At 41.4% G+C, this 12,119-nt stretch overlaps 1 protein-coding gene across 1 annotated transcript in view; it reads right to left on the reverse strand.

Moving 5' to 3' along the window:
* The window catches only part of DEPTOR (DEP domain containing MTOR interacting protein), a 130,493-nt gene extending 119,423 nt beyond the window's left edge, over positions 1–11,070 (reverse strand). Inside the window, exon 1 of the mRNA XM_074317021.1 lies at positions 10,841–11,070. Within this exon, the coding sequence (XP_074173122.1) occupies positions 10,841–10,959 (119 nt within the window). The 5' untranslated portion in view covers positions 10,960–11,070. The remainder of the gene's footprint in view (positions 1–10,840) is intronic.
* Positions 11,071–12,119: the final 1,049 nt, after the last annotated feature.

Genomic DNA, 12,119 nt, shown 5'->3' on the forward strand with positions numbered 1-12,119 from the left:
GGCTTGTGTCATCCACTCACCTAAACACAATCTCATTGGTTCATGAGCAAGCATGTGACCTAAGCAGTCCAATCAGAGCAAAGCTCTGAAATTGTGTCAGGGATGCTGGGTGGAAGGGTTCCCTTTCTTCCCCCTGGACATTACTATGAGCCACGTGAGGCCTGAAGTTCCTATCCCACCGCTGGCTTAAGGATGCAGCCAATCAAAGAAAGGGCTGATAGATACATGTAGGAACTACAGGAGAGAACCAACAGAGCTACAGAGAATGAGTTAACCTTCAAGGCACCACATCTCCTGGATTTCCAGTTACGGGGGTCAGTACATTGTTCACGTTGATTTTGTTTTTTGCAGCTAAAGCATTCAAAGATATCTGGAGAGGGGTTTCGTTTTCTTAGATGTATGTCTTAGTCAATACTCATCAAATGGTGCATTTCATGGTTTATATGTTTTATCGCTTAAAAAAAAAGAACCATAAACAAATAGTGAATACAAGCTAGTAAACTGCATATTGAAGGTGTTAGCAGTATATAATTGTCTGCAGCTTACTCCAAATGCCAAAACATAAAATAAAACAAATGAATTGATGGTTGGGTAGAAGGGATATCCACAAAGATAGTTATGTAATAGAGCAAATGGTAAAATGTTACTTGAGGAATCTAAGTGGATATGAGTGTTCACTGTAAAAGTCTTTAACATTTTCTGTATGTCTGAAATTTCTCATAATAAAATGTTGGAGGAAAAAGCACTAGTTCACTCTTGTTTTTATATTGGGATGTCCTTAAATGCTTGGGGATAACTTGTAAGTCTTGGAAGTATGGTAGCAGTTCTTTACCATGGCAGCCAAGGTCTATTCACCCTCTTGTGATGACTTAGGTTATACCTACTCTTATGTTTGACTATCCGATCTACACACCCGTCATTAATAAAGTGAACTCTAACAAATGGGAAGGAAAACAAATCATGTTTATGCATCAGATCACTACCTTAAGACCTCATCTTTAAGCTGCTTTTTGTTGTTAGTGCTCAGAAAGAAAATAGTACAATAATTAGGAGCTTTGGTAAATTCTTATTTTATCAACCTTATGAGAGCTTAAGTAAAGATGATACAAGGGGCACTTTATCCCTCAATGTAAAACACAGACATAGTATCACCACAGAGCATAAAACCTTGCTTTTTTGAGGGAATATATTCTGTGAAAGTCACTTTCACTTGTTGAAAAGTTAAAGAGTAAAGGTAAGTAGAACTTAAAAAAAAAAAAATTCAGCAAAAAGAGGACCTAAGTTTACCGCATTGTCCTCTCCTCCTGGAGAAGATGAAAGGAACTGGGAAGCAAAACAGTACTTCTACAATCAAAGAAATTCACACTATTCTGGACTCAATATATGTGCCTGAAAGAAGTGTGCAAATCTTATAAGGAGAATTGCATTTTAAATAGCAAACTAACTCAGGACCCTCAATAGAAATATGTGCTAAATCCTTCTATAACATGGAAAAAAAAAAAGATCCTTTCTTAATATATTTGCTTTGTAAATTTGCACTTTCATATATTGGTTGTTCTTAGACCAGCACGTTCTTATATATCTCTATACTACCACCTTCCAAATCCTCCTTGCTCTTTCTGTCAAGATGCCACTCACAGTATATGCCTCTCCAGAATTTCAAAACTTGTTAGGAAATGACCAAACTTCACAGATAATAAAAATGCGGGGGGGGGGGGGCCAGATGGCTCAGTTGGTTAGAGCGTGAGCTCTTAACAACAAGGTTGCGGGTTCAATTCCCGCATAGGATGGTGGGGATGGTGGGTTGTGCCCCGGCAACTAAAGATTGAAAATGGCGACTGGACTTGGAGCTGAGCTGCGCCTTCCACACCTAAGATTGAAGGACAATGACTTGACTTGGAGCTGATGGGTCCTGGAAAAACATTGTTCCTCAACTTCTCCAATAAAAAAACACTTTTTAAAAATAATAATAAAAGTGCAGAGACTAACCCAAACCTAATGAAAATAAGACAGCATGGAATGATACTTTCTGCCTGAGAGAATGTTCACTTGTTTCCCACACCTTAAGTCAATACTCAACAGCTGCTACTGACTATTCTGTGTTAACAGTGGTCTTTGAATTCTGCCTGATCTGCCTGCCAGAAAACACAAAGTTCGGTTCTCTGTAGCTGCAATAGTTTTGCCACCCCAAGGAAAGCCACCCAGAGCTGGATGATCTAAATAAGGCCAAGACCTCAGTGGGTGCTGAGCCACGGCTTGGGACTCTGGGCAAATATCCAAATCACAATCTGTAGGTACGAGTATTGCAGGAGGACAGTGTCATCAGGATTAAAACAAATAAACAAACACCACCACCACCACCAGCAGAACCACAAGTAGCAGCTGAGGGTGAAGTGTGGAATGATTTGAGCGGTTCTTCGTGACACAAGCTGCTAACCTCCTCCGCAGCTGTTATGGCTTCCCCGAGCTGGAGGCCCTGGCATTTGTTCCCTCTTGCCACACCCTAGCCAACAGCTGTTATCTGAAAATGGCATGTAGGGAAGGATAGCTTATCCCACGCTCCTGGTTTGTTTTCCTATCCAACCTAAAAAGTAGTGTTAAATCTACAGAAAAAATGATTCTTTGTGTAGACCTGAGTAAGTCAGTGTTCTCTCTAAACTCTTGCAGGATGGCACCATCCCCGCCAGCCCTGATGAAAATAGCTCGTTACCCCAACAGCTGCTTGCAAGCATGCTGTCTGACCCACAAAGCCCTCTGTTCCCACTCGTCTCCACTGTTGTTCTCCAAGTATCTCATAACCCATGAAAATAGTCACTGACGTAAGCTTCCCAGTTTGGTGAAGGCTGATAAATGTTGGAACAAGGATCTCAGATCTGGAACCCACCCCTCCTTGGTAGATAACCAGAGAAACACCGAAAAGTGCTCATTGTTTCCTTTGTCTTTTCCTAAGCACTAAACCAGCCTTGTAAGAGTCACCCCCTAATGTAAGGAAGAGAGTTGCTGATCTGAATGAATACTAGAAATAACACGAGAGGAAAACAATCTTCCTCCCATTTTCTCCTTTTGAGGTGTGTGCAACTTCTTTTCAGGTTTATTGATTCCAAAGCTGATGGGAACCATACTTAAATATCAGAATTGGCCTTTTAGAAGAGTAATCACAAATATACTATTCATAAACGATTAACATTCCAGTTGTGTGTTTTTTAAAAAAAGGTTTACATAATTACCTAAGGGTATAAAATAATTCCACAATCATTTATTGAGCACTTATTAAATGTCTTCCATTTGCATGATGTTTTCTATAAGTGACAAAATACTTTTCACTTGCTCTCTTTCCAGATGAGAAAAATCTTTACTGAAAGGCCCACTCTGTGCCAGGGTTGGGCTCACTGCCCCAACACCCAATTAGTGAAGCAGAAAAGATGTTCACAGGAATGGGTGTGTATGTTGGAAAAGCCTCTGATTCAAAGGTAATTCAACACCCTACACCAGGCTTCTTGGCACTGACTCCAAATACAGTGACTCTCCATTTCCTAAATTGACACCACCCTCCCCCCCCCCCAATCTAAAAAGGCAGTAATTTCCTGACTTTAGGATATCATCTGTGCTGTTTAGAAGAATAAAAGTGTATTCTTTCCATTTGGATTCCTAGATTTCAGTAGTAGCTTCTGGACAGTAGCTCTCCTGCTATTTCCTGCTATTCCTAGACAGTTAGTGTCTAGTAGACCTAAATTCCATATTAATGGTCCAGTGGGGGCTACCCCCTAAGACATTCTCTATGCTTCCTTAAGTTCGGGGCGGCTGGTTGGCTCAATTGGTTAGAGTGCAGGGCTCATAACACCAAGGTTCCTGGTTCCCAAATGGGCCAGTGAGCTGCACCCTCCACAACTACTAGATTGAATACAATGACTCCACAAGTAGATTGAAAACAACGACTTGACTTATTGCTGAGCTGCGCCCTCCACAACTAGATTGGAAAACAAACAAACAAACAAACAAACAAAAAACAACTTGACTTGGAGCTGATGGGTCCTGGAAAAACACACTGTTCCCCAACAAAAATTTTTTTTAAAAGTTCCTCAAGTTCTAAGTGCAATAAAACTATGGAACTATTTCTCTCTTTTCTATCCTGTAGCTCTAAATTCTGTATCTTATATTTACTTTATTGTAGCTTGGTCTTTGGTTCAATGAGATGATCTTTACCTTTGATCTACAGCCTGCGCTAACACTTGCAAAGCAAACTCAGAAAAGTAACTCAACATTTACTGAACACGTTTTTGTGTGTGTGTGTGTGTGTGTGTTTTATGTAAAAGGCAACAGTAAGGCTGTAAGAGTCTGCAAAAGGCAGTCATAACAAAAAAGCAAAAACAGCAAACAATTTGAAGGAAATGCAATTTCCTAGAGCTTAGCTAAAACTCATTTCCTAGCAAATTTCTTTTAGGAAACCAGTTTTAGTGATTGGATGAGATTGTTGTAATTAATATATTTAGTCTAGATAGATCAGCATAACTGAAAGGCTTGAAACATTTCTCTCTTAATTTAGCATTCCTCATTACATTCTTCATACTCCTGCCCACCCCACTGCCACCCTCACAGCTGGCAAAATAGTGAACTGCAATTTATCTTCCCATTAAAATGGTTACAAATTCAGAACAAGTGGAGTTCAAATTAAGTTTTCGAAACCACATGGCAAGGAAGACCTGGTTTAATAGTAGAGAAGAGTGACCATACAATCTTGTCAAAACATAAAAACTTCTAAAAATAAATTAGATTTCCCCCAACAGAATGGAAAAATCATTCTATTTGTCTACTTGTTTGCAAAAGCTGTCACATTAGCATGTGATAGTCTTATACACATAATTTTGTTTTACATTTGTCCTATCATTACATTTTTTAACCCTCTAAATTGCTAGTTGAGGACACCATTAAGTGACAATCTAGCATCCTGCAGGGACTCTCAGCTCTACCACTTTCTGGCTGAATAAGCCACAGTCATACACACACACACACACACACACACACCTTTTATCTTTATAGCAACTCTATGTAGAAGATATACTTATTACCCTAATAAGGGTAAAAATATGTATACATACACACATGTGTATATATATATATATATATATATATATATATATATATATATAGTAATATATATGTGCACTCAAAAGAGTCTTTGGGGAGCGGCTGATTTGTTCAGTGGTTAGAGCGCAGTGCTCATAACACCAAGGTCACTGGTTCAAGTCCCACATGGGCCAGTGAGCTGCGGCCTCCACAACGAGATTGAAAACAACTTGACTTGGAGCTGATGGGTCCTGGAAAAACACACTGTTCTCCAATATTCCCTAATAAAAAAGTCTTTGGCCAGTAATAAATAGCATGTTGTTACAGTTATTATCATGCTTATCATTACCACAAAGAGAATAGTGATATTATTGGGCTTTATTTAATTGCTTTATTACAAACCACTTTCCTGTTAAGTATCACTGGGATTAGCCTATAGAAGAAATGTGAGATAGATTTTGGATGTTTTAACTAGAGAGTCATAGTTATGACTTCACAGATAAATTTCAAGAGAAAGGATTTATACATAAAACACATAAAAATAACTAATGATTTGAAAAAGTTATAGTATGAAACCACACTAATATTAATGATTTATATGGTTAATATCTTTCAATTAAGAACATTCTAAGAAGGTTATCTTGAGTCTTTGTGGCCCCTTTTCTTTGAATCAAGAATGCTATAAAAACATACATGTAAAATGTCAGTCCCATCTGGTATGGTGATAATGTGTTATTGAGTTAGTGATAGATATAATTGCATTCTTTGGCCAATCAAAAAAGAAAGCAGGGCAGCTGGATGGCTCAGTTGGTGAGAGTGCGAGCTCTGAACAACAAGGTTGCCGGTTCGATTCCCACATGGGATGGTGGGCTGTGCTCCCCGCGACTAACGATTGAAAATGGCAACTGGACTTGGAGCTGAGCTGTGCCCTCCACACCTAGATTGAAGGACAACAACTTGGAACTGATGGGCCCTGGAGAAACACACTGTTCCCCAATATTCCCCAATAAAAACTAAAAAAAAAAAATAATAAAGAAAAAAGTTTTTAATATTTTATGTTTTATCATTCTAATGTGTCAACAAAATGCATTTTTGGGGGTGGCCGAATGGCTCAGTTGGTTAGAGAACGAGCTCTTAACAACAAGGTTGCCGGTTCGATTCCCACATGCTCCAGTGAACTGTGCCCTCCACAACTGGATTGACAACAGCTTGGGCTTGAGCTTGGATCTGAGCTCAGGGGTTGGCTCAGGGGTTAGAGCATGGTGCTCATAACAGCAAGATCGCAGGTTCAATTCCCACATGGGCCAGTGAGCTGCGCCCTCCATAACTATCATGTTTCCCCCAAAAAATAAGACCTAGCCGGACCATCAGCTTTAATGTGTCTTTTGGAGCGCAAATGAATATAAGACCAGATCTTATATAATATGACATAATATAAGACCGGGTCTTATATTTATTTGCGCTCCAAAAGACACATTAGAGCTGATGGTCCGGCTAGGTCTTATTTTCGGGGGAACACGGTAGATTGAAAACAATGACTTGACTTGGAACTGAGCTGCGCCCTCCACAACTAGATTGAAAAACAATGACTTGACATGGAGCTGATGGGTCCTGGAAAAACACACTGTTCCCTAATATTCCCCAATAAAAAAAAAGAAGGAAAGAAATGCATTTTTGTAACAGTTTTAGTGAGATACAATTCACATACCACACACTTCATCGATTTAATATGATAATTCAATGGTTTTAAGGATATGTACCATTATAGAAGTCATCACCACAATCAAGTTTAGAAGATTTTCGTCATCCCAAAAAGAAACTCTATACCCATTAGCAATCACTCTCCATTCCCCCTCCCCACTGCCGCTGCCAACCACTTTGTGTCTCTATGGATCACCTATTCTGGACATTCCATATAAATGGCAATACAATATATGTCCTTTTGTGTCGGTCTTCTGTCACTTAGCATAATGTTTTCAAGTGCCCTCCATGTGGTGGCATGTATCAGTATTTTATTCCTTTTTATTGCCAAATAATATTCCATTGTATGGATATACCACACACTGTTTATCCACTCATCAGTTGATGAACATTTGAGTTGTTTCTGTTTTGGGCTATTATAAATAATGCTGCTGTGACCATTTGGGTACACATTTTTTTATGTGGACATGCTTCCATTTCTCTCGGGAAAAAATATTTTATATATATATAGATATATAATATATAGATATATGTATATGACATATCTATATATATAGCTCTATCTATCTATAGATCTATATTATCTCTATCTATCTATCTATCTATCTATCTATCTATCTATCTATCTATCTATCTATATATATCTGGCAGTAAAATTGATGGGTCATATGGTAACTCCATGTTTAATTTTTGAGGAAATTCCAAAATGGCTACATCATCTTACCTTTCCACCAGCACTGTACAAGGGTTCCCATTTACCCAAATCCTTGTCAACACTAGTTATTATCTGTCTTTTTTTATTATAGCCGTCCTGGGAGTGTGAAGTGGTATCTAAATGCATTTTTTAGAAGTAAAAACATGGAAATATCGGGGGCAGGAAGTACAATATTTTATGACAAGGGAAAGCATGAAGCGATTAGGAAAAATATTTTGTGGTCAGGCTGGAAAAGGAAGCAGGAGATGTTTTGAAGCCTGTTACTCAGTTTCATATCCTTATGCAACCAATCGCCCTATCCAGAGTGTTAGGATTGTGGAGCCAGGCCTCCATTTCACATCTGGAGCTGATCATAATCATAACAACTCATCTTGCTTTATTGATTTATTTTACAATGTTCCTTTCCATGTTATATCCCATTGGATCCCAGACCACAAATCCTATGTGGAAGGATATTGTTATTCTCATTCTGCAGGTCTGGGTGCTAAGACCCTGAGCAGCTAACTGACTTGCTCCCAACAAAGGTAGTTAAAAATATATGCATGTATACGTAGACATTAAATAAATAAAATTCACAGTGCTGGGCCTGGAAGCCAAATTTTCTTATTTCAAATCCCAATCCTTGTTTTCCTCTTTCCTCATCACATTCATTTACCTAATCTCTGGTGACCCAGAAAATAATGGAAAAGCATGAGAAGGCAGAGAATTATGTGTGTGTGTGTGTGTGTGTGTGTGTGTGTGTGTGTGTGTGAAGCAATTAAAGGCAGGAGGCCTGCACATCACAAAGTCCCCACAATCAGATTGGGAGAGAACAGGTAGGGATGCAAAAACATGTGACAGTGACGGTAAGGATGGCTGCATGCCGCTTCTTTATGAGAGGTTCCTGTAGTAATGAAGAAGTCAGGGCACAAGGCCACTTAAGTCCCTAAATTCAGAATATTATATTATCTGTTCTTACAGTCGTATAATTGCATACACTAGTCAATCAAATATTTATTGAGTAATTATTATGTGCTAGGCACAGTGTGAAAATGATTGGGATTTAAACCAAAAAACCAATGATTACAATTTTCCAAAGTAAAATCAAATAGCCAACATTTGCTAAGCCTTTTATATATATATCATCTCATTTAATCCTCACAACATTCCTGCACAAGAAGTGGAAACTGAGGCACCAAGAAGTTGAGTAAATTGTCCCAAAGCCACAGAACTAATAAAAAATGGTAGAGGCAGAATAAGAACCCAGGCAGCCTAGTTCTATTAGTTCTATGCCATGTTGTTAGTCACCACCCAATCCTTCCTGTCAGATCTTGCTCAGCTAGAAGTCACGTGGAGACACACAGAGATTAATAATACTAATTAATTCCAGCAACCATTTGTTGATTGCTCATTCATATATGAATCCCAGGGGCAAATTCTCACAACAAACTCATTAAGAACTTATCTTCATTACTATTTTATAGAGGAGGAAACAGAGTTTCAGAGAATTGAATGAATGTGTCCAAGTTCACAGAGCCGTCATAGCTAATGCTAACACTGTGCTTACTATATACCAGGCACTGTTCTAAGCACTAACTCATGTAATCTTCGTAACAACACTGTGAAGTAGAGTCCATAGTTACCCATCATTCTTAGTTAAGAAACTTGTCTGAGGTCCCACACTAATAGATGGCAAACCCAGAATTCACTCTAGCTTAAATTCTTGTCCAAACAACTTAATGCTGACTTTTTGCTATAAAGTTGCTGAGCAGAAATTCAACTCCCACCCCCCCAAAAAAAACAAATTCAAACCCAGATCTATTATAACTCTTGGGTGAGAGAGAACCCTCTGTCCTTTGTCTAGTTACCAACACACTAAGCATGGTTCTCAAACCTGCCATAGTGTAGAAGAGTGCTAGGGAAGAAGCAGGTAACCAAAAGCTCTGGGGAACACCCAAGAAGGAGCAGTTAAGGTACATCTTGAAGGAGAAAGTGCTTACTGGACAAAGAGAGACACCATATAATTTATTATTTTAAAGGAAATGAAAAGTGCCCAATTGAGGACTTTGAAAAAGACAATATAGTGATGAGGAGTAAATAAATTATTAAAAAGTGTTTCAGATTGAATCATAAAATATATTCTTGATGAAGGAAACAAGTTTTTATTCCCTTTAATTTGGCTACACATTTAAAAATCATCAAGGACTAGAAGTGTGCGATTTGCCTTTTGTAACATTAAACTCAACTAATTATGACTTCCAATATTTACTTTCTTAATGTAAGTGCTCTAAGCAGGGTGGTTACCAAACCTTAGGGATCTTTGCAAGATTCTCTCCTTCAGACCCTGAAACACGGTATTTAAAAACCACAATGAGCCTGAAGATTCAGGCCAAGAACTTAGAAGGAACCGCTGTGCGTGTTGTTCCCGCCGGGCGAGGACCCGCAGGCAAGTAGTGGCTCAAACGCGCAGCCAGGTTTTTCCCTGGCAAACTGATTTATGACCACAAGGGCAGCTGCATAACCGGTCGGACCACAAATACAATTCTCAAACATGAATCCAAGAAGGATGTGGATGGAATGGGAATAGTAAGGGAGGTTCTAGGGGTCACTGCCTTTCCTGGGCGGCGTCAGACCCGTCAAGTCCTCCTTCTTGCAGCAGCCCGGGACCGAACGGTTATGGGGTCCACAATGTGCACGCTGGGGGAGTTGACACAGCAGCCCAGCAGCGGGACAAGGTGCCTCCACTCCCCCCTGCGGACACACATGACGATTGACGAGGATGTGCCTACTTAGTGATAGGTACAGTGTTTCAAAAATGTTCTCTCTTATTGTGAGGTTTAGCCCTCACAATAACCCATAAGAGAGTTGCGGTGCTCAGCCCCATTTTACAGATGCAAATGTTGAAGGTCAGAAAAGTGAAGCAAGACTTGACAGCGAAAAAGGAAAACCTCAAGTGAAGGCGATCTTTGGGGTGGTTCCTTTTATCCAGGAGCAAAGAGGTGGGGGCTGGGGCCGGCTCGGGGCCCCACAGAGACCCCTGTGGTTCTCTGGGAGCATTAGGAGCCGGCTGTCAGCCCCGAGGCCTGGCAGCGCCCAGGTGCCTGGGAAGAGGGAGCGCGCGCGGTGGGTGCCAGCGCGTCTGCGGGCGCAGGGCTGCAGCGCGCACCACTCGCTCGCTTGTGTCCCGGGTCCGCAGGGCGCCGGGCTGCAGCAGCCAGTCAGGAGCGCCACGAGGACTGTCCACGCGCCCGCAGCCGTCCCGGAGCCCGGCACGAGTCGCAAGCCACAAGCCACCAGCCACGGCGCGCGTGCGCGCGGGAATGTTGCGGACACAGTCTGGCAGTGCCACCGCGAGCCCACCGTCACTGCCCCACGCCTTACCGTAGCTGCTCCCCGGTGACCAGGACCTCAGCCATGCGCTCCAGCTCCCTTTGCTGCGCCCCGCCACTACCGCTAGGGCTGCTATCGCTGCCACCACTGCCAGCGCTGCCACCCTCCATGCTCCGGGCCGTGCCGCTACCACTGTCTTTGCTGGCCGCCGCGGGTTTGGGTGTTAAATCAGTCTGCCCTCACAGAAGCTGCTCCCGCCATGATTGTTAGGGGCAATACCGTTGCTCAGACCCGATTGGCTGGAGCGGAAATCCCGGTGGGTTGGGTTGGCTGAGAAGCTGGGGGCGTGTGCTCCAGGAACTCCAGCCTGAGGGCGTGGCTGGAACCCCGCGTGGTCGAGGGGGCGGGGCCGAGGGAGGAAAATATAAACATTTGGGCGGGGCGCCGGTTCTGCGTTTTGTGTGCAGTGGAGATTGAATTAGGTGAGCGCCCCTTCCTTTACCCACGGCGCTCCTGCTGGGGGTCCCTGGAGACAGGCTAGGAGGCTACTAGACTAGTAGGAAGGTATTTTTATTATACTTTCTGTGCTCCAAATTGCCAGAGAGTAAAACTAATAACAATACAGCTAAATAGTGAAGGACGAAGGCTATACATGTCACTACAGGGCTTGGAGAAATTAAGCATTTTTCTCGCCCCAACCCCCTTCACCAAAGACAGTTTACTTACTTTATGGTGTAATCAATAAAGAACGCTGGCCTGGGATCCAGCTCCACGCCTATAATTTCTTACCTAATTGTGCTTAGTCCTCAGTTTCTACCTTTACAAAATGAAAATAATTGTGGCTACCACTTGTTGACATCTGCTGCATTAAAGATGCTTCAGGTAGTTGTTACCTTCCTTCATTATTGCAATAAATCATAAAATGGATGTTGTCCTCATTTTACATCAGGAATCAGGCTCAGAGAGATGGGGTAACAGCTAGTAAGTGCAAGAAGTAAAAATCAAACCCAGAACATTCTGGCTTCAAAGCTGTGTTCTTAAAAGACTGCCTCTTAAAATGGGGATATGATGTATTGTCTACCTTACGGGGAATATGGAAAGAATTGTGATTAATGCCAAATAAATACCCTGTTTTTCTATCCCATGCAGTGTCAGAGTCTGGTCTGCAGCAAAACCACGTAATGCTAATGGCAGAGATCATTGTGATAGTAAAGACCTATCTGTGTATTGACATTTTATGCAGTTTGTTACAATATTTGGATATATCGGGATGCCAAAAAAATGTATACACGTGGACACTTTGGTCAACATTGCTCAAGCAGTAGTTCGC

This window comes from Rhinolophus sinicus, linkage group LG12, assembly GCF_036562045.2.
Source record: "Rhinolophus sinicus isolate RSC01 linkage group LG12, ASM3656204v1, whole genome shotgun sequence".
Lineage (NCBI taxonomy): Eukaryota > Metazoa > Chordata > Mammalia > Chiroptera > Rhinolophidae > Rhinolophus > Rhinolophus sinicus.